We start from the raw sequence: 23,788 nt of genomic DNA, 5'->3' as shown, positions 1-23,788 counted from the left end.
TTGTTCATAATCACAGACGATTGAACTGGGTTTCAAGTTGGGTTTGATTTCTTTCAATAATGCGAACATTCTTGCATATGTGGTGCGTTGCTTGTTGGGCAAAAGAGAATAAACCGTAGGAGTAACTCCTCCGTGTTTTTTTTACCATAATTACATAAATCTGAGAAAAGAGGCTGGGAGCAATACTGAATGTGCCATCTGCAAACCACATATCAGATGTCAATAAGTGTTGTAGCCAGCTCTGTATTCCGAAGATTAATATCTGGTCGTGACCTGGTCCACTATCACAAAGTAAAAAATTTTCTTCCACTTCTGGTTGAGGGACATATACCCTGTAGCATTCTGGCACAATCAATTGTTGTAAATCACTTGGATTGATTCATAAACGCTTTCTGATTATCATTCTCCTCAAAGCAGATATATTAGGAATGGCTGGTAGACTAGCTTGGGATATGCCTGTCAAAAATTCATTAATAACTACAGTCGGTGCCTCAAGGGTTTCCTGTGCTCTCTTTTTTATTTTAGTTTTCACGAGTGCAACCTCTACTTGTGCAGCAGAAGCATCATGCGAATGGCTGTTCAGCTGCCTCACCACGTTTGCAGCTTTAGTATGGAGCCGTGCTTTGAACCGGTTTTTTTGCTCACAACGCCAAAATTTCACTTCGCTGTCACCTTTGCTTGTTTTGTCAAAGACGTAAAGGAATCCGTTATGAACAAATTTTTCTTTACCACGTTTCGTTGATACTTCCTCAGCCATCATATGGGTATGCAAATTGGTTTAGTTAAAAAATATATAAAAAGATGGTGATAGAACGAAACACTTGTGACAGCGGACCCGCACCAGCAGCCAACTCAACTGAGGCTAATTTACAAATAAAGAAATGTTATTTTGGCGCCAAAACGTCCGGCGCCACAACAGCCGGCGCCAAAACGGCTGGCGCCAAAACGGCCGCGCCACAATGGCCGCGCCCAAATGGCTGCGCCAAAACGTACCTAACCCCCGTGGGGGCACCCCCGGCGTCGGATCCCCCCCCCCCGAGGACCACCCCCGCCAACTTACCTGCCAGGTCCTGCTGTATGGGACCATGCGTAACGTCCTCACGTTGTCAGTCTCTGACTGGGTGGTGGGTACAAGTGCGAGATCAAGATGATTGTGATGTGAGTCCATCATCATTTTCTTCCTACTGTTCCTCCACTGCCTTGCCAGGTTAAAATCTTGGGTAACTGAAAAGAAAATGGCACAAGGATAAGGATGAGGTGTGGGAAAGGGGGAAAGTGAAGGGATGCATTCTTCCTGGAAATCAGACGGCAGCGCAGGATGAAGGTGAAATGTATGAAGGGGATGGGGCATGAGGTTCCAGACCACAGCTGGTCACAGCCTCAGCAATGGGCATCTCCAAAATGACTACGACTGTTAAATTATTCAGAAACCAGATGGTGAAGTAGGAAACCAGAAGCCAATCTTTTATTATTAAATATATTTACAGAATACAACATTACTTATGTCTACCTCTTCCCTGACCAACACTCAATGCCCCAGAAATTTCACTTTATACGCTTTTGATAACCCAGAAAGCTAATTAACAAAATTCACTAATTGAAACCCCCTTAAAGAGCCACTGTAGCCCCTGTGGGCCCATTGGGTGCGGAAGGAAGTTTCTGTTCATATGCTCCTTTTAAACAAATAAAACAACTAAATTAAGTAACCTTGAAATACCCTTAAAGGGGCATTTTAACAAAAAGACAAAACTTTAAAGAGTTGCTGACTGGCATTGTAATGTTCCTTTCTACTTCCTGTAAATAGTTTTTGCCTGTAAATAAACTGTCTGTTGCTGTCATCTGCTGATGGGCACCTGGAGTCCATGTCACTACATTGGCGACAAGGTAGAAGGACCCGATTGCAGGACAGCTTGGTACTATTTCCAGGCCCGGTTCCTTGTTATTTCCAGTGACTGGCGGAAGGAGCACCATCATGCAAATATTTGGTAAGCTTGAGTCTTTCAATGTGGATGAGGAAGATTGGGTGCAATATGTGGAGCGTATGTGTTACTTCTTCAGAGCAAACAGCAAAGGAGGGGACGAAAGGCAAGGAATTATTTAGCACACAGCCTGTGGCACCCAGACCCAAACTGTAATAAGAAGCTTGACCTACCCTGAGGCTTTTGATTCCAAACCATTTAATGATCTTGTGGAATTAGTTAGAGGTCATTATCACCCAAAAATGTCTCTTATCCTTCAGCGGTATAAGTTCAATGGAGGGGGTCCCAGGTGAATCCATTGCAGTTTTTATGGTGGGCTTGAGGAGGTTGGTGGATATTTTGATTTTGGGATGTCTTTGCATGTTATGTTGCACAAGGCTCATGTGTAGGGTGAACATCATGGCTATTCAGAAGAATTTGCTGGCGGAACCGGAACTGGACTTAAAAAAGGACGATGGATATAGCTTTATCAATGGAGTGGGCTGCGAAAGGCGCCCAGGAATTGCAAAATGTGCCTCGGGGTGAGGTCCACCAGATTGAACCACAGGTAGTAGCACCCTGAAAGATACTTACGCCGCAGATAGGGAAATATCGGAGGGAACTGGAGCAGGAGCCACTGCCTTGATTGGACGGCAAGTTTCAGCAAGTGTTTTTGCTGCAGGGGAAGCCACACCCCAGACACATGCAGGTTCTCAGATGCCCAGTGTCTCTGGTGCGGTAAAAAAGGTCACTTGAGGCATAGATGCAGAGACAAGCAGAGCCTACCCGGCCCAGGAAGGGGAAAAAAATCTGGCAGCTGTTCACGGAATGGAGCAATATCAGTCAACTGAGTGGAATCTGTTAACATTGAACCACATTAACATGAACAGATTGTCTCCAATAACCATAGTACTACTTGTCAATGGAGGTCCTTTAAAGATGGGAGTAAATGCCGGGGCTTCAGCGACTGTTACAGGGGAACAAGTTAATCATTACTTGTGTCACGTGAATGTCCCTTCAAGAAATGTGTGCTTTATCAAATGGCTGCAGTGATGTCATTGTGTGGGTGGAGCTGAGCTCTACTCTGCTTTTTACTTTCGCTCTGAGCTGGGAGCTGTTCTTCGCTCTGTGTTTAGTTTGGCTTTCAGTTGGAGAGCTGCATTCAAACCAAGCAGATATATATTGATCTCTCTCTGCAATCTAAAGAATGTCTTCAGATCACTTGATGATTTCAAAGTATTACCTGTTTCTGTAAGGAATACAAACCTACTGTCTTTGTTAAAAAGGGTTTTTGACTTCTGGATATTGTTCGGAAAGTTATTCAGGGTTACCTATAGAGTATTGTATCTGTGGAGATCATCAGTGTTGGTAGTTGATAAACTATTAAAAGTTGTGGGTCAGGTGAACTCCATAATATACTTTGGTGTTCTCTAAACCCTGGCCCATGATACTTGTAAGACAGAGTTCAGCCACTGAGGTTGAAGAACACTGTATCCCTGTTAGCCACTTATACATGGGAGATGCTAAAAATCAAGGGGACCACGCCAGCTCCGATAGCATACAGGTGACAGTCGGCCTGGCTCCCACTTGTCGATATGAGTGGGTAGAGTGCAAGTGTAGTGTGGCGTGACTGGCTCCAATGCAGAAAATTGAATTGGGTGGATATATTCAAACTGGGTGAGGGGGACGTGTATGAAGTTATCCAAAGGTATTCTGAGATCTTCCAACGCACCATGGAAAATTTGTTGCAGGAACTGCCCAAAGTTGCCGTTTATTTAGACAATGTCCTGATTACTGGTTTCATGGAAGAGGAGGACTTAGCCAAAGTGGAAGAAATGCCAAAATAATTCTCGAACGCTGGCATGTGTTTGAAAAGGGAAAAGTATATGTTCCAGGTCAACGAGGTGACCTTTTTAGGCTACAGGTATAACGCAAAAGGGTTTCACCTGATAGGTGAGAACATAAAAGCGAATTGCCTGCAATAAAAAACGCAGCAGAATTGAAGTGCTTCTTGGGGATGATTAATTATTACGGTAGATTCCTTCTGCATCTGGCCACCCTGTTAGCATCATTGCATGCTTTGTTGAAGAAACACCAGAAATAGTTTTGGAAAGCACCCCTGCAATCAAGTGAAGCAACGTCGTCCGTCCACTAGCTTACTGATTCATTTTGACCCTCGAAAAGAACTTGTCCTCGCCTGCGACGTTTTTCCATGTGGGATTGGAGCCGTGCTTTCTCATCGATGGCCCAATAGAACAGACAGGCCCATCGCTTAAGTATCCCGAACCCTCTCCGAGAAAGAGAAAGAGTACTCTCAAATTGACAAGGATAGTTGGCAGTCGTGTTCAGCATTTAGAAATTCCACCAATACAGGGTTGGCACACAATTCTGCCACTTCCACAGCAATGAAACAGCTCCTAGCCCAGTCACACTGACATCCTCTGTGACTGTGACTGAGGTGCATTATTTGCTCTTAATCTTCCTGCAGCTTTTTAAAAAATAAATTTAGAATACCCAATTCGTTTTTTCCAATTAAGGGGCAATTTAGCGCGCCCAATACACCTACCCAGCACATCTTTGGGTTGTGGGAGCGAAAACCCACGCAAACACGGGGAGAATGTACAAACTCCACACGGACAGTGACCCAGAGCCGGGATCGAACCTGGGACCTGAGTGCCGTGAGGCAGCAGTGCTAACCACTGCACCATCACGCTGCCCCTTCCTGCGGCTTTTGATTTAGTCCCACCATTCAATCCTTTCTCTAATTTGTTTTTGCTGCCATCGGGCTCAGTGAGATTTCCCTCATGTGGTCCCAATCTTATCTATTTGATTGGAACCAAAATTTCTCCAACACTGACTTTGCCCACATGCACTGCAGAAAATCAGGTTGAGGGGAAAATTCCAGCCTGGCCCTCATTGGCATCCCATTAGCGGGACGCAAATCAGTTTCATGCTGGCCCCCAGCGGATTTCCCAATCCGCCATGCTGGGCACCAGAAGGAAGTCCCGTGGGAAATTCATCCCGGCATAAAACCGAGTTTTGGACTTCCGCTTAATTCTCTCCCCTGTCCCCGGCATTGAAACTGTTGATGGAGGCGGGGGAGCATTCCGCCCATACTTTCAAGGAGGAATGCAGTGCACTTTTATTAATTAAACAATGCGGTTCTGCGGCTTGGATTATATAAAAAAACAATCCAATCTATACAACAATCGCCCAAGGTTTAGTTATTTGCTTCCTTTTTTTTAAAAAGCTGCTTTTAATCAGTTTAGGGAACTGTTCCTGTGAGGGCTGTCAAAGTTGGAGGTTTCAAATTGTGCGCCTCCCTCTCTGGGGCCTTGTTGGCAAGTTGTCACATTACTGGGTGTCAGTGAGTGAATGAATGTTTAAGTTTGTGAATGGGAGCATCAGTCTGGGCCCCAATTTGTGATAATCAACGCTTTGCCCCGGGGAGTATGGTCAGGGGATTCCAGTTATGGCGGAGAGAGGATATTGAGAGAATGGGGGATATGTTCACAGAGGGGAGCTTTCTGAGTATGAGGGCGTTGGAGGAAAAGTTTGGGTTGGCAAGGGGCAACAAATTCAGGTATCTGCAGGTGAGGGACTGCCTACATAAACAGGTGTCACCCTTTCCGTTACTACCGCTAAGGGGGATTCAGGACAGGGTAATTTCCAGAGGGTGGGTAGGAGAAGAGAGCGTCTCGGACATTTACAAGGAACTTATGGGGTCGGAGGAGATGCAGACCGAGGAGCTGAAGCGCAGGTGGGAGGAGGAGCTGGGAGGAGAGATAGAGGATGGTCTATGGGCAGACACGTTGAGTAGAGTCAACGCGTCTGCAACATGTGCCAGGCTCAGTTTGATACAATTTAAGGTTGTTCACCGGACTCACATGACAGTGGCCCGGATAAGCAGATTATTTGGGGTGGAGGACAGGTGCGTAAAATGTGCGGGAGGACCGGTGAACCATGTCCACATGTTTTGGAAATGTCCAAAGCTTAGGCGATTTTGGCAGAGGTTTGCAGACATCATGTCCACGGTGTTAAAAACAAGGGTGGCACCGAGTCCAGAGGTGGCGATTTGCGGGGTGTCGGGAGACCCGGGAATCCAGGAGAAAGAGGCAGAAATTCTGGCCTTTGCTTCCCTGGTAGCCCGGAGACGGATACAATTAGCATGGAGGGACTCAAAGCCCCCGAAGTCAGAGACCTGGCTATCGGACATGGCTAACTTTCTCTGTTTGGAGAAAATCAAGTTCGCCTTGAGAGGGTCACTGTTTGGGTTCACCCGGAGGTGACAACTGTTCGTCGACTTCTTTGCGGAAAATTAATCGTCAGCAGACGGGGCAGGGGGGGGGGGGGGGGGGGGTGGTTGTAGTTTAGATTAGAGTAGAAGGTCAATAAGGGTGGGACCTGTAGGAGATGTAAATGGCTTTTGCACTATGTTTATGGTTTCATGTATATTGTTTATTTTGTTGTTGTCATTATACTAAAAATACCTCAATAAAATGTTTATTAAAAAAAAAGTTTGTGGATGGGGAACCAATCAAGCGGGCTGCTTTGAACTAGATGGTGTTGAGTTTATTGAGTGTTGTTGGAGTTGCACTCATCCAGGCAAGTGGGGGGAAGCATGGTGGTGCAGTGGTTAGCACTGTTGCCTCATGGCGCCGAGGTCCCAGGTTCGATCCCGGCTCTGGGTCACTGTCCGTGTGAAGTTTGCACATTCTCCCCGTTTTTGCTTGAGTTTTGCCCCCACAACCCAAAGATAATGCAGAGTAGGTTGAGTGGCCAAGCTAAATTGCCCTTAATTGGAAAAAATGAATTGGGTGCTCCAAATTTATTTTTTTAAATAATAAAAGAAAAATCCAAGCTGGTGGAGAGTATTCCATTAAAGTCCTGTCTTGTGCCTTGTCGACGGTGAACAGGCTTTGGAAAGTCAGAAGACAAGTTACTCACCACAGAATTTCTAGCCTTTGACCTGCTCTTGTACCACAGTGTTCCTATGGCTGGGGCTGTTAAGTTGATATAAGTAACCCTCCAAGATAGTGATTGTGGAGCATTCAGCAATGATAATGTGGTTGGTTTTTAATGGAGGTGGTTAGATTCTCAACTGTTCAGGACTGGCATTTCCTGGCACTTGTGTGTTGCCACATGTTACTTGTCACTGATAAGCCCAAGTCTGAATGTTGTCCAGGTCTTACTGCATATGGACACTGGCTGCTTCAGTACCTGAGGAGTTATATATGGTACTGAACATTGCGCAATCATCAGGGAACATCCTCATTCTGACTTCAGATTGGAGGGAAGGTCTTTGATGAAAGATGGCTGGGCCATAGACACTACCCTGAGTAGAATGCTTTCCTCCAGATTCCCATTGACTTCAGTTTTGCTTGGGTTCCATGATCAAATGCTATCTTCAGGTCAAGGGCAGTAATTCTCACCTCACCATAAGATATTCGGCTCACCTCTTCCTTCTGGTTAGTTTTTGCTACCTTTGGTTATGCTCGCATTGTGTCGTAGAGGGAATAATACCAGCAAAATTTGATCAGTTTAGCTGATGTGGCTGTTGTGGTTGATTAGTTGGCAGCGTGTGCAAGCAGTGATATGTGGGTGTCAGGATTGCAGTAGTGTTTAGTTTGTGAATGTGATCCAAATGATATGTCAATGTGAATCCTAACTGATAGAGATAGTTGGTAGGTGTGTAATGGGGGTGTGATGCTTTGAGCAGTACTAAGGCTAATGGGTCATTTGACAGGATATGACATTTGAAGATGCACTCTCTGACCTTGACCACTTAACAGCACTGGACCCAAGTGGTGAGGGCTTGACTCCTGGCATTGAGTCCACTGTTATTTGCTCTCACTGCCTTTTGAATGTCTGTCCCGGCCCCCTCTCCTACTTTCCGCATTCTCTACCAAACCTTCAGTGCAACCTCTAAAAACCTAGCAGTCTGCTGTCTCCGATGCTGTGCCATTATTCACCCTTTGCCAAGTCCAATCCTGGTCCTGCATCACTGCCAATACTTTATGTGGTAGTCACCACTAGTGGTATATTATATGTATTACGGCACTGTCCGTATATTAAGGGTACAATGGTAAATCCCTGCCTGCTGGCTCTGCCCAGCAGGCGGCGTATAAAAGTGTGTGATCTCCAATGCTGCAGCCATTCTGGTTCCAGCTACAGGAGGCACAACATTGCTCAATAAAGTCTCGATTGTTCCACCATTCTCGTCTTGTGGTAATTTACGATGCATCACTTTACCCAGGTGCAATGCGTCTCCCCTTTCGGAGCAGGCTCGGGCTAAGTGTGAGAGCATGGTCCCTTTATGGGGCGATCCTTCACAGGCCTCATGATCCACCTCTGGGAGCCTCTGGGGATGGAGCATGCAAACTTGAGCCTATTGCATGCCAGGGTGCAGACCTGGGTAGTTGGGATCATCAGAGTAAGCCCAGTGTCATGTGAGAGTACCCTTTAAGAAATGGGTGTTTAAGAAATGTATCTTTAAGAAATGGAGCTGCTCATGTTACTGGAGTGACGTCAGAGTGTGGGTGGAGCTGAGCTCCACTTCTGTTTTTTTGAGTTCAGTTTGAGAAGAGCTTGGGTGTGTCTATGTTTTTCAGGGAGCTGCTGTTGAAGTCTGCCATCAAAAGACTATCTTAATCATTTGGTGAATTCAGAATTATAAATGATTTCAGTATTGAATGTAAACCCTAATGTGCTCCTGTTTAGAGGTTTGTTAACTTTTTGGATGGTAAATAGGACAGCATAGAGGTTATTTAGTGTTGTATTCTTTGGGGGGTGTATTTGATTTACTGGTTGCTAAGATGCTCACTGTTTGTTTGAGAAAGGTTAACTTGAGTTCATAGAATAAAAATTGTTTTGTTTTAAAAACCACTGGTCCATTTCTACTGCACCATACCTGTAGAGTGGGCCATGTGCTCCCCATACCACAATCTATTAAAAGTTGTGGATCAGGTGAACTCCATGATACACTTTGGGATTCTCTAAACCCTGGCCCATAACAACTGAGCGCTCGAAGGGGATAAAAGTCTATCTAGTGGATTGGCTTAGTGAACTTAAAGACAGTGAGGGCTGAGCATACTGTGGTTGCTTTTCAGGGGATTGTGTTGTGGACAATGGCTCTTTCAGAGGCTCAGAAGTTTTTGGGGTGGAGACGGCCACACGCAGCACCTTACGGACAGAGACTAAAAGCAGATTGTTAGATTTGGCAAAAACATTGCAGCTAACATTACCTGACAAAATGCGAAAAGATAAGGTAATTATGGCGGTGGCTAAGCATTTAAAGTTGCCTGAAATACAGTTTGACTCATTGGAAGTGGGAAAAATTCAGTTGCAAATTAAACAAATGGAACATGAGAAAGAATTAAAGCAGCTTGAATACGAAAGAGAGAGAGAGGAAAAAGAAAAGGAGAGAGAAGAAAGGAGAAAAGAAAGAATAGCCCGAGCAGACCAAAAAGAAAAAGAAAGGGAGATACAGATCAGGGAAAAAGATAAAGAGAGAGCTTGAACTTCAGAAAATGGACATGAAATGTGACAGTCAGTTAAAATTGGCAGACATAAAGGCAAATGTACAGTTGGATGATAGTGAAGAGGATAGTGAGAAAGAGTGGCAAAGTCAAAGGCTTGGTGGGGATCTATTTAAATATGTCCAAGCATTGCCAGGGTTTGACGAGAAGGAGGTGGAAGCCTTTTTCATGTCACTTGAGAAGGTAGCTAAACAAATGAAATGGCCACAGGACATGTAGGTATTACTGATTCAAACAAAGCTGGTAGGTAGAGCGAGTGAAGTGTTTGCATCACTACTGGAGGAGGTATCTGGGACGTATGAGGAGGTGAAAAAATCCATCTTGGGTGCATATGAACTAGTGCCTGCAGCTTACAGACAAAGGTTTAGAAATTTAAGGAAAACATTTGGTCAAACATACATGGAGTTTGAAAGTCTCAAACAGAGTAATTGTGATAGGTGGATAAGGGCTTTGAAAATACACCAAACGTATGAAGCTCTCAGAGAAATTATACTTTTGGAGGAGTTTAAAATGCAATTCCTGATGTAGCGAGAACTCCTGTAGAAGAACAGAGAGTTAAAACTGTGAGCGTAGCAGCAGAAATGGCAGATGATTATGAATTAGTTCAGAAACCAAAGCTTGGTTTCCGACATAAGTTTCGGCCTGTGAGGGATAGAAACTGGGGACATGAGAAATACTCAAGTGGTAGAGGTAAAGGTGATCTGATGGGAGATGTTAAGCAGAGTGTACCTCAGATTAAAAAAGAAATCCAGGAGGGTGGAAAAGAAATGAAAAGTTTCAAATGCTTTCACTGCAATAAACTAGGCCATGTAAAGTCACAGTGTTGGTGGTTGAAGAAAAGCACTAGGAAGGCTCATGTGGTAAAACAGGATAAGACAGTGGGGTTTGTTAGAGTGGTAAAGGAAAGCCCAAGTGAAGCGAAGGAGGTGCAAAAGATTGTACAGCCTGATCAGAAGGTGCCATATATCTTTAAATAATTTACTTGTGTGGGTAAAGTTTACTCATCTGTATCAGGAGGAGCAGGTAAAGAACTCATAATTTTAAGCGATATGGGAGCTAGTAAATCTTTAATGGTAAGAGATGAGGAGTTATGTAGTTTGGAAAGAATGTTGTCAGAAAAGGTGGTAATAAATGGAATTCAGGGTGAGAGGAGTAGCGTTCCATTATATAAGGTAAGGTTGGAAAGTTCAGTGAAGAGTGGTGAAGTGGTAGTAGGAGTAATAGAGAAACTATCTTGTCCAGGAATACAGTTTATCTTGGGGAATGATATAGCTGGATCACAAGTGGGAGTGATACCTACTGTGGTCGATAAGCCAGTGGAAAATTAGACAACTGAAGTGTTGAAGGACGAATATCCTGGGATTTTTCCGGATTGTGTAGTAACAAGGTTGCAAAGTCACAGGTTAAGACAAGAGGAGAAAACCAAGAGTGAAGATGAAGTATAAGTGCAATTATCAGAAACAATTTTTGCAGATGGTTGAAAAAGAACAAGAACAGGTGATTGATGAGGTGGATATTTTTAGTTCAGGAAAATTGGCGGAGTTACAACAAAAAGATATAGAAATAAATATCAGAAAGCATATACGTAAGAGGAATCTGAGTGTATACCAGAGTGTTATTACCGTAAAAGTAATGTCTTGATGAGAAAATGGAGACCTTTACATATGCAGGCGGATGGAAAGTGGGCAGAAGTTCATCAAGTAGTATTGCCGGTAGGGTATAGAAAGGAGGTGTTGCAAGTTGCACATGAGGTACCAGTGGGAGGTCAATTGGGAATAAGGCAAACTTAAGCTAAAATCCAGAAACATTTTTATTGGCCTGGACTGCATAAAGATGTAGGGTGCGATTCTCTGCTCCCCACGCCGGGTAGGAGAATCGCGGGAGGGCCGGGCGACTCATTTCACGCCCCCCCTGGCGCCCCCCCACGATTCTCCTGCCCCACCCCCCCTCCCCCGGCTCGGAAGAATCGCCGCTTTTCACGGCGACCGGGATGGGCCGAACGGCCTGCTGTTCGCGACTGGTTCACAATGGCGGCAACCACACCTGGTTGCTGCCGTCGTGAACATGGGCGCCAAAGGCCCATTTGTGGGGGGCGGAGAGGGGAGTGAGCACCACGGCCGTGCTCGGGAGGGACTGGCCCACAATCGGTGCCCACCGATCTTCTGGCCGGCGTCTCAAAGGGATGCACTCTTTCCCCACCGCCGCCCCACAAGATCAAGCTGCCACGTCTTGCGGGGCAGCGGCGGGGAAGACAGCAACCGCGCATGCGCGTGTTTGAGCCGTCAGCCGTCGTGACGTCAGCCACGCATGCGCGGGTTGGAGCCAGCCAACCTGCGCATGTGCGGCTGACATCACATAGGCGCCGCCATCGCGTCACTCTTGGCGCACAGCCCGGCGGCCGGGAGTAACGGAGCGCCACTCCTAGCCCCGCCAGGAGGGGAGAATAGGGGGCGAGGAGCGGCCTCCGAGGCCGTCATGAAACTCGTTTTTCGCAGGAGCGGAGAATTCCGCTCGTAGTTAATTTTTGTCAATCATGTCACACATGTCAAGTGATAGGGAAACCTCAAACAGTGATGCAACCAGCGCCCTTAATACCCATTCCAGCATTTGAGGAACCTTTTACAAGGGTCTTAATTGATTACGTAGGACCGCTTCCTAAAACAAAAAGTGGGAATCAATATCTTTTGACTATGATGGATGAGTCTACTAGGTTTTCAGAGGCCATTCCAGTGCGTAATATTACAGCTAAAAAGATTGTGGAGGAGTTACTTAAATTCTTTACTAGATATGGACGACCCACAGAAATAAAATCGGATCAAGGATCAAATTTTACCTCAAAGTTATTCAAAGAAGTTATGGGTAGCTCAGGAATAAAACAATTTAAACCAACTGCATACCATCCAGAATCGCAGGGAGCGTTAGAAAGGTGGCATCAGACAGTAAAGACAATGTTGGGGGCTTATTGTCAAGATTATCCAGAGGATTGGGATAAAGGAATTCCATTCGTACTGTTTGCAATTAGGGCTGCACCTAATGAGTCAACCAAATTTAGTCCTTTTGAACTAATTTTTGGTCATGAGATAAGAGGACCACTTAAATTGATTAAGGAAAGATTGGTGGGTAAGAAATCGGAAATTACATTATTGGATTGCATGTCAAATTTTAGGGAATGATTAAATAGAGCAGGTGAATTGGCTTGACAACATTTGAAACTTGTACAAAATGTGATGAAATGGGTCTCGGACAAGAAATCCAAAGTTCGTAGTTTTGCCAGTGGAGATAAAGTTTTAGTATTGTTGCCAGTGGTAGGTGAACCTTTAAAAGCTAGGTTTTGTGGACATTATCAAATTGAAAGGAAATTAAGAGAGGTGAATTATGTGGTAAAAACACCAGATAGAAGGACGAATCACCGAGTGTGTCATGTGAATATGCTTAAAAGGTACTTTGAAAGGGAAGGAGAGAAAAAGGAGGTTTTAATGATTCCAACTCAAAGTGACGAACCAAATCCAGATGACTGTGAATTTAACATACCTCAAATTAAATTGGAAAATGAGGATGCTCTTAAAAATTGGGATAAATTGTGGAGTTATCTTCCAGAGGAAAAACGAACTGACCTGAAAGAATTATTGATATCACATGGTCAAGATTGTAGAGATAAATTGGGTAGTACTAATGTGGCTATGCACGATGTTGATGTGGGAAATGCTGTTCCAATAAAACAACATCCATATAGACTTAACCCTTTAAAATTGGCACAGGTTAACAAAGAGATTGAGAGTATGCTTAAAAATGGCATAATTGAAGTGGGTTGCAGCCAATGGAGCTCACCCATAGTGATGGTACCAAAACCAGATGGTACCCAACGGTTGTTTGTGGACTATGGAAAGGTTAATGCAGTTACAAGAACGGACCCTTATCCTATCTCATGTTTGGAGGATTGCATTGAGAAAGTGGGACAATCAGCTTTTATTTCCAAATTGGATTTACTTAAAAGGTTACTGGCAGGTACCTTTATCCGAAAGGGCAAAGGAGTTTTCAGCTTTTGTGACTCCAATTCAAAGTTATGCCATTTGGCATGAAAAACGCCCCAGCCACATTTCAACGATTAACTAACAAAGTTGTTTCAGGATTACCCAGTTGTGCGGTATACATCTACGATCTGGTAATTTTCAGCCAGACGTGGAAAGGCCATTTAAAACATCTGATGGAGTTATTCAATTGACTTCAGGAGGTGGGTTTGGTGATAAACCTAGTCAGAAGTGAATTTGGAAAAGCCTGAATCACTTTCCTTGAGGAGTTTCCGATACACTCAAGATGACGGGAAATAATGTAATTTCTTGGCATGAGTGGATTTGATAGACCATTTGTGCAAAGGTTTTGTAGCGTGATTGCTCCACTGATGGACTTGGTGAAGAACCGTCGAAAATTTCAATGGGCAGCGGACTTCCAACAGGCATTTGAAAGCCTGAAAGCTGTGATAACCAATGCTCCTGTGTTGGAAAATTACAAGGGACTCTGTGATCAGATTGAACTGAAGTATCTGACTTTAAAGAGAAATGCCGAGGCATAGAGCAATGGACAGTTCGTGCGGAGACCCTCTTGTTCAAAGAGACTATTAATTGAGAAGGATTTCAGTTGGAGGAAGTAGAACAAAAATAAACTATATTATTGTACCTGTTTGGGTGTGTTGTTTATTTGAAACGAAAAGTATATTTACTGTGTGCATTTCTTGAAGGATGGTGAAAAGATGGAAAATGAAACCATCTTGAAGTTGATGGTTTATTTTCTTTTCTTGGGGAGGAGGTGTCAGGTGAGAGTACCCTTTAAGAAATGGGTGTTTAAGAAATGTATCTTTAAGAAATGAAGCTGCTCGTGTTACTGGAGTGATGTCAGAGTGTGGGTGGAGCTGAGCTCCACTTCTGTTTTTTGAGTTTCAGTTTGAGAAGAGCTTGGGTGTGTCTGTGTTTTTCAATGAGCTGCTGTTGAAGTCTGCCATCCAAAGACTATCTTAATCATTTCGTGAATTCAGGATTATAAATGATTTCAGTATTGAATGTAAACCCTAATGTGCTCCTGTTTAGAGGTTTGTTAAGTTTTTGGATGGTAAAAAGGACAGCATACAGGTTATTTAGTGTTGTATTCTTTGGGGGGTGTATTTGATTTACTGGTTGCTAAGATATTCACTGTTTGTTTTAGAAAGGTTAACTTGAGTTCATAGAATAAACATTGTTTTGTTTTAAAAACCACTGGTCCATTTTCTGCTGTACCATACCTGTAAAATGAGCCGTGTGCTCCCCATACCGCAATCTATTAAAAGTTGTGAGTCAGGTGAACTCCATGATACACTTTGGGATTCTCTAAACCCTGGCCCATAACACCAGAAGTAGAGGGAACTAGTCCTGTATTGGAGATGTGTTGGCCTGTAATATAATATTCTTCTTTTGTTAATAAATCACTGTCGTAGGATGGTAAACTGACCCAGTAGTTAGCACTGCTGCCTCACAGCGCTGAGGACTCGGATTCGATCCCAATCCCGTGTCACTGGCCTTGTGGAGTTTGCACATTCTCCCATTGTCTGCATGGGACTCACCCCCACAACCCAGAGATGTGCAGGGTAGGTGGATTGGCCACACTAAATTGCCCCTTAATTGAAAAAAAAAGAATTGGATACTTTAAATTTATTTTAAAAATAAATAAATCACCCTTGTGATTTAACATTGCCCCGTTGTATTTCCTCACACCACAACAATAAGTAATTACAATTTCTAGCCCCCTGCAATTTGTATGCAGCTGATGAGTGGTGTGATTAACATTGGCTGCATACAGCAGTCAGTTAATTGGACAGGCAGCATGAATTTGGCATGTTGCCTGCAATGCTTTAAATGGGTGTGAGTTAATCATACACTGCAATCCTCTTGCCTATTTTGGGGGCTATCCAATTTGGAACCCTTTGTGTTTGATGTAATTAATTGCCTTAAGAGGCAAATTGCCTCTCTTATTTGTTTTAATTTATGTAAGTATTTTAACATTTGATAGTTCTATAAATGTTCCTCAATTTAATATTCCAACTTAGTGTAAGCAAGAAATTATTTTGGCATTACAATCAAGCGAATCCTTAACACATTTATAAAATACAGCACAGAACAGGCCCTTCGGCCCACGATGTTGTGCTGAACTTTTGTCCTAGATTAAGAACAAATTAATATACATCCCATCATTCTACCGTTATCCATGTACCTATCCAATAGCCGCTTGAAGGTCCCTAATGTTTCCGACTCAACTACTTCCACAGGCAGTGCATTCCATGCCCCCACTACTCTCTGCCTAAAGAACCTACCTCTGACATCTCCCCTATATCTTCCACCGTTCACATTAAATTTATGTCCCCTTGTAATGATTTGTTCTACCCGGGTAAAATGTCTCTGACTGTCTACTCTATCTATTCCCCTAATCATCTTATAAACCTCTATCAAGTCTCCCCTCATCCTTCTCCGTTCTAATGAGAAAAGGCCTGGCACCCTCAACCTTTTCTCGTAAGACCTACTCTCTATTCCAGGCAACATCCTGGTAAATCTCCTTTGCACATTTTCCAAAGCTTCCACATCCTTCCTAAAATGAGGCGACCAGAACTGCACACAGTACTCCAAATGTGGCCTTACCAAGGTTTTGTACAGCTGCATCATCACCTCACGGCTCTTAAATTCAATCCCTCTGCTAATGAACGCTAGCACACCATAGGCCTTCTTCCCAGCTCTATTCACTTGAGTGCCACTTTCAAAGATCTATGAACATTGACCCCAAAATCTCTCTGCTCCTCCACATTGGCAAGAACCCTACCGTTAACCCTGTATTCCGCATTCATATTTGTCCTTCCAAAATGGACCTCACACGTTTCAGCGTTAAACTTCTCAGCCCAGCTCTGCATCCTGTCTATGTCTCTTTGCAGCCGACAACAGCCCTCCTCACTATCCACAACTCCACCAATCTTCGTATCGTCTGCAAATTTACTGACCCACCCTTCAACTCCCTCATCCAAGTCATTAATGAAAATCACAAACAGAAGAGGACCCAGAACTGATCCCTGCGGTATGCCACTGGTAACTGGGGCTCCAGGCTGAATATTTGCCATCCACCACCACTCTCTGACTTAGATCAGTTAGCCAGTCCATTATCCAACTGGCTAAATTTCCCACTATCCCATGCCTCCTTACTTTCTGCATAAGACTACCATGGGGAACCTTATCAAATGCCTTACTAAAATCCATGTACACTACATCCGCTGCTTTACCTTCATCCACATGCTTGGTCACCTCCTCAAAGAATTCAATTTATTCAGCATGCCTCTATTTGTCACTTTAACTTAGGCGTATTTGAAATGAGTTAGTGTCTATGCTAAAGATACAGTCAAAGATTGTCATAATGTTGTCTATTTCCAAGCTAATACAATTATTCTGAACCAGTATAAATTATGCCATTTTGCAACATAACTGACAAATCTTAATTAAATTTATTTGAGTAGGTTTATACTAAGATTTTTTAATTGATTTTTTAAAACTTATAAAATGAATGCTTATTTTCTCATTAATCAACTGCCGACGCTGTGAATCAAAATTGAAGTGCATTTTTTTCCTTAAATTTTGTACCGTATCTTCTGTAAGATGAAACAAGAAACATTTGTAACATTTGAGCATAGGTTTACTGAGCTTGATTTGTGTTAATTCAACCTCACACCTAATCTGGATATTTTTCTACCTGTCTTGAGCTATGACGCAAATTTGTAATTGTCCCCCATGATCTGGTGCTAATACGTCAATGAATGCTTGTGTAAACTAATAACACATTATATTAATTGCCTATTAGGGGAATATGTTCAGATAGGTTTTAGGCCCTGAAATCCCTTGGTTGATGGAGCCCTTCAGTGAGCAATTATATTTTTAAGAGGACGGGGATGTATCTCAGTTCCACCAGAGAAGCAACCCCAGCATTAACACACTGACTGAGTGCCTGCATTCTCAATGGAATTAGAATGGGAAGATATCACCCTTTGGAAATTCCATGATGTCCACTTCAGTATCCTTCCTCAGGAATAGGCAGCACTGTTTGAAAGATGCATTTTACCTAAATCTATTCATGAAGTCAGAAATACAAACTCCAGGAGCACTACCCAACTGAAATTCCCTATGGGAATTTTTGGCCATATGTTGGAATATCAATATTTATGTTAGTCAGGTATCAAAAAAAACATTTCTTCACTTTTCTGCTTCAGAAATATTCCTCTAGATTCTGTGCTATTGGTGAAAAGCAGACACAGACCGAATGTTGAATTCAGCAGCAAAGCCGTGGCCTAGTGACCCTTTTCCCAGCAGCAGTTTAAATCTGTCACCAAGTCATGGGATCACCAGGCATGCAGCAGTGTTGTCAGTAGGTAAGGTAAGCAGTCAATCACAGTGAATCATCCTCATAGACAGCAAATCTGGAAGTTAAAAGCTCTGAATCCCTTTACTATTCATAAAATTTACAGTGCAGAAGGAGGCCATTCGGCCCATCGAGTCAACACCGGCCTCTGAAAGAGCACCCAACATAAGCCCACACCTCCACTCTATCATCGTAACCTAGCAACCCCACCTAACATTTGGACACTACACAATTTACCGTGACCAATCCACCTAACCACCTAATTTTTGGACTGTGGGAGGAAATTGGAGCACCTGGAGAAAACCCACGAGAATTTCAGACAGAAAAATAAATTATAAATTGATTTGGATCACAATAGGCCTTGAAGCAAAGTTTAACAAGCTTTAAAAATATTTGAAATGTATGTGAAATTATTTTAACTTAATGGGGAAATTTGACAGTTCACAAATATAAAATTAGCTTTTCAGAATTAGCAGTAATTATGTTAGTAGGTCTTTAAAGACCCATTCAATGAGGGTGTAAATTTTACAAGAGATTTGAACAGTAAGGCTAACAGTGAGTCTAAGAGTACAAGTTATCATCAATTCATAGATTTTTCACTGATTATAGTCTGGGGAATGCCTCGCCAAAGTATGGAACCATTGACAGCAGCTTCTGGATTTCCACATTATTCTGCACATGTGTGGACTGCAGAAGTTGCTGTCAGTTTCAGTAGAGTAATGACAGCAGACACTGGCTGTTTTCCCATCATTACCACTGCAAAATCCAAGCCAATATATTTCAAGTGAATTACTGAGCTAGGCTCCAAAGGCTGCACAATGGGGCTGCGTAATAGACCCATTTGTCACATTTTCACACGGGTGTATACTGATAATTTTCTTGAGCAAGCAGTTGAATTTCTAGATGACCAAGATGCCAGCTATGCAGTTGAAAACATAGGAAAAATAAGAAATCAAAGTTGGCCCAGGAAAGAAATGCCTACGAAATGTCCACCTAGAATCTTGGCAAAATGGTATCGACAAGTATCAAGCAGAATGCTTCAACTTGTTCATGGATACTATTTTGTCTCGTCTTCCTGGTAGATTCTTGAAGCGTGGAGTTATTTGAGAGATGATTTTCTGATTCACAGACTGAAACAAAACCTGCAACTTGCTGGTGATTAGAGGTTTTGGGAGATAGACTGCACCCAGGATTTCTAGATTTTTTTGCCTTTAACGGGACAATTTAGCATTCAACTGGTTGCAACACAAAAAATATATTGAGAGTCAGTACAAGGGCTAATTCAAGCATGGGCTAGGACACTAGATTGTGGACGAGGAGCACTCCTGTGCCTCCTAGTGCACAAAAATAAATCACAAGCTTTTTTTTAATCTTATGTTTGCTGTCCCTTGAGTGCCCAGCTCCCCAAGGACTTCCTCAACAGACGTGGAGTTAATATTGCTGTAATATTTTTCATCACAACTTGATCTGTAATTTAAACAAGGGCTTTTCCGACCTCAGAAAGGTGTCCTTGTGCCAGCAATTTAAAATTACAATTAGAAGGGTTGAAGCAGGAGGTTACTTCCTTTAAATGGCCCTTCTGCCTCAGTTCCATCTCCTCATTTTTCTCTAGCTCACAGTCACTTCTGAACAAAGTTTCTTGAAACTAATCAAAATCAACATAGCCAATCAATATTTCTTAACTGAAGGATATTTAAGGATGCCGTGATGGGGAAATATATATCAAGAGAAAACTTATCAACCAATTCTCTACACAATTGCAGGCCAGTGCTGAACCTAAATACCTTTCATGAGTTCAATAAAATGCTTTTTCTTACATTGAAATGTTCTTTCTGTAATTTGCAATGTTTATTTTGATAACACAAAGAAAAGTGAATACAGAACAAATTTTGGCTGTAAATGTTATTTTCTGCTTTTGTTTGCACAATGTCATCCCTCTCCCTCTCAAATTGCCATCTTTCTTTCACAAGACAATTCCAACACCATTCTGTGGAGCCAGTCTGCACTGGACATTTATCCTTACTGTGCTTGTTTTGATCTGCATTTTATTATGCCATTATTCTTAGGAAAAACATGAGGGAATTGTACATAAGATGCTAATAAAACGGAGTCTAAATTTAATGATCCGGCACTCGGTGACCCAGAGAGACATTTACTTAATGGCACAATCTGTAACAAAAGTAAGTGCTTGCAATGAAATATTTTGAGTTTGCAGAGCTAAACCACTAATTGGAGATGTTCTTCACAACATAAAAGCTATTTGTGACTGTCTGCCATCCCACAATTCCCCATGGAGAGAGGAAGAAAACAGCTGAGAAAAAAATGCTTTCATGATGAATACAATCATCGAGGTCCGAGGGATGAAAGGACTATCAGAACTACTTAATGAAATCTGCAGGTCCATTAAAGAAAATATACTGTCAGCGGGTGCTCTATGATTCACATCGGCCCCAACACCATAGGCCAACAATAGAATATAAATATAAAACAGTCTGACTCAAGAGAGAATTCCCCAAAGGATTTGTACCACAATTGAGGAGAGAGTTGAATTGTAAGTTCAAAACTAGAAGAAAATGCAAACCACCCCATATTTGCCTTTGAATAAAGATCTTTCATTATACCTTTAGTATTAGCTTTAAATTGTACATCCATAATTCCACCATCTATTTAAAAGCATTAATCTATTTTGATAAACTGCCATATGCAATGGAAAGGTTAGATTTTGACTTTAAAGTATTTTCTCTTTGTTTTACAAGCACAAATAAATTATACTTTTAACTGTATTTTATGTAAAGTGTTTATTATTGGCATTTGCATTTTTGGTGAGTAAGGACTGAAAGAGGGGTTGATTAAGGGCTCTTCAGAAACTGACTACATGATGGTCTCTTCCCATTATGTTCTTCCACAGAAAAATGTTACACAGCATTTTACAAAATAGAAACAGGCCGTTCAACCCTACGGGTCTCTATTGTGTTTATGCTCCACACAAACCTTCTTCATCCCGTCTTCGTCCAACCCTTTTTACAAATGCCTTGATGCAAATTCCTCTTATTTTATTTTTCTTCTGGTGTCTTCGGACCAGAAATTAACTGGATTGGAAACAAAGAGTATCGACATTTTTCAGCACTTGCAACATTTATTGCATTTGGGGGATGGTAGTATGGTGTTAATGTTACTGGATGAGTAAACTAGAGGCACAGGCTAACGTTTCAGAGATAGGAGTTCAAATCCCACTATTGTTGCTGGGTGAAATTAAATTCAATTAGATAATAAATCTGCAATACAATGTTTGTCTCATTCATAATAATCACAAAACTACTGGATTGTTGTGAAAATGCATTTGGTACATTAAAGTCTTTCAAGGAAGGAATTCTGCTATCCTTACCTGTAGAATCCACCAAAGTAGCATGCACGTACCAGCTGGTAGAAAGCAATAACTAGGTTTATTCGGTATACAATAGGTCTCCACTCCCCGAAGGGTCTCCCTCCCAGACCTGCATCCAGGTCAGGGTTTATATACAAGTGAGGGTTCCCCTAACTTAGGGTGACTCTTAACTGCCCTCTGAAATGGTCTCTGAAATTGTCTAGTTCAAGGGCAATTAGAGATGGGAAATACACGCTGGTTTTTCCAAGAACATATTTTTAAATATCCTAGACTTCGGCATTATTGCGCATAATACCTGTTTTCACCAATGCTTGCTACAGTAGAAGGGAATTAAAGATATTGGTGTAGCTATCATTATATGCAGGTATAAAAGAAATGGTGTTGCAACAATGCAGATCGCGGTTGTGCCATTGAGCTCAGGAAGGAGCATTAAAGTCATAGCTAATGAAAGTTAATAATGTTTGCTCATTTTGTTTTATTTGTGATCGGCAGGATGTCCAACAAAAATTTAAAAAAATAACTCCTGAAATTGTCAAACACATCTAGCTTTATTTCTTAATCGGAAAAATCCCAAGAAACACAACCAAAAATACTTTAGTTTCTGCTAGATAGTGACAAAAATACACCACAAGGAGTTATAAATTATTCCTTCTTTTTTACATTAGCTTGAAATCAACACGACTGACAATGTAATATTACATGTGAAAACATGAGAAAAATGATTCTGCGCTTGTGTTAAATACTATTTATTACAATCCTCTACCAAGCTTCACCTACAAATCTGATAATTCATGTGAAATTTAATTAATAAATCCCCAAACTGCATCCCTTAAGATCAAGAATTCATATGTACAGCAGTCAATCACTATCCCTTTCCAAGCATAAGCATTTCTGTAGTATGCAGGAGCTACAGAGCACCCAAGTGTCTGCAGACATAGGAGAAATATTTATCATCAACTGCTCTTCAACCAATGGCTGAATTACATAAGCTTATCTTATCTGTTTTACTTCTAGAAAAGTGCAGCCACAGAGGGTGACAACATTATATGATTATAACTGTACACGTCAGCTAAACGTGCAAAATTTCATGCACATAAACTGCTCATGCAGGAAATGCTCTATTTCAAATAATGAGTTAAATGTGCACTGCCTCTGTCTTCGGGAGAGAGCTCACAAAACACTTTATGAAGGTTATTTTTGAAATTCAATTAAACAATAAGAACAAAGTAATTGATGACAGATTTCTTCAAGTAGCCTATTTAAAAATGAGTCTATAACGTGAAGTGCAGCAACACCAAACATGCCTTTGTACAAAAAAACTTCAGAATCAATTACAAATCAACAAGGACAAGGAACAAAAGAAACAATTATTGTATAATCCAAATACTGCTTCTTTTCGGAACTGATACAACAGTTCGTTATTAGCAACCTTAACACCTTTCACTTAGTTTTATGTTTTGAAAAAAACGTCACCCCTGGTAAGTTGTTCAGTGACTATCATTGCTTGAGGATTTTGAATCATGTTCTGCTGGTTTCTCAGCTGATGCAGCAGGCAGCCATGGAGAAACTGACCGGGAAGTGGTTTGTTTAGCCAGGCTGTAATGGCTGATGACCGTGTAGAATCGCCCTCGGGAAGTAGAGTCTTGTGCTGAGTAGTAGGCTTCAAGAGATGCTGGTATACAGCGTTTATGCTGCCAAAAGAACAAAGATAAAATGATCATTACTTGCTTTGTTTTTTTCTAAATCACAAAGTAACAAATTACGCTTAAAGTAAAATAAACCTGTGAACTTTTTCAACCCCTACAATCTAGTTACAATAGTCCCTGTTCAGGTGTCAAAGCCATGGAGAATAGCAAGTTTGAGCTGAGACTGATTATATGAGGCAGTCATGTATCCATTGCAACAAGAGAAGGTGGCACGGTGGTTAGCACTGCTGCCTCACAGCACCAGGGACCCGGGTTCAATTCCAGACTTGGGTGACTATGGAGTTTGCACTTTCTCCCTGTGTCTGCATGGATTTCCTCCGGGTGCTCCATTTTCTTTCCATATTCCTAGAATGTGCAGGTTAGGTGGATTGAGTCTTCCCGGAAATGTAGACACATAATCCAAACATTGAGAAATTGTCAGAGGAATTGTGGGAACTGTTCTCTGGTTTTAGAAACTTCCCCTTTATCATTTTTAACGGGCCCTGTATTTGATGGCCATAAACCAACTCAAATGTGCTAAACCCAGGAGATCGGTTCGGAGAATTTCTGGTGGCAAATAGTAAAAAGTCCGATCCTTTGTCGCAGTCTCTTGGATAGCCATGGCAATAGACCCTAATCATGGTCCTGAGACTCTGATGATACCTCTCCAAAGCTCCTTGAGTTTGTGGATGATAGGTGGTTAACTTTAACTGCTTGATACCCACACCACAAATTTTGTCGTGGAAATTTTTTGACCTGAAGTTAGAACCCTGGTCCAACTGTACTTTTAAAAGTAGTCCATAGCGT

The 23,788-nt window shown here is 42.1% G+C and overlaps 1 protein-coding gene across 2 annotated transcripts in view; it reads right to left on the bottom strand.

The window, feature by feature from the left end:
* Nucleotides 1-21,931: 21,931 nt before the first annotated feature.
* Nucleotides 21,932-23,788, bottom strand: part of nsg2 (neuronal vesicle trafficking associated 2) — a 101,630-nt gene continuing 99,773 nt past the window's right edge. For both annotated transcript variants that reach the window (XM_038795489.1, XM_038795490.1), the window contains exon 5: nucleotides 21,932-22,987. In XM_038795489.1, the coding sequence (XP_038651417.1) occupies nucleotides 22,784-22,987 (204 nt within the window). In that variant the 3' untranslated portion in view covers nucleotides 21,932-22,783. The remainder of the gene's footprint in view (nucleotides 22,988-23,788) is intronic.

This window comes from Scyliorhinus canicula, chromosome 4 (assembly GCF_902713615.1).
Source record: "Scyliorhinus canicula chromosome 4, sScyCan1.1, whole genome shotgun sequence".
NCBI classification, from domain to species: domain Eukaryota; kingdom Metazoa; phylum Chordata; class Chondrichthyes; order Carcharhiniformes; family Scyliorhinidae; genus Scyliorhinus; species Scyliorhinus canicula.
This window is presented reverse-complemented; position numbering and strand designations above follow the sequence as displayed.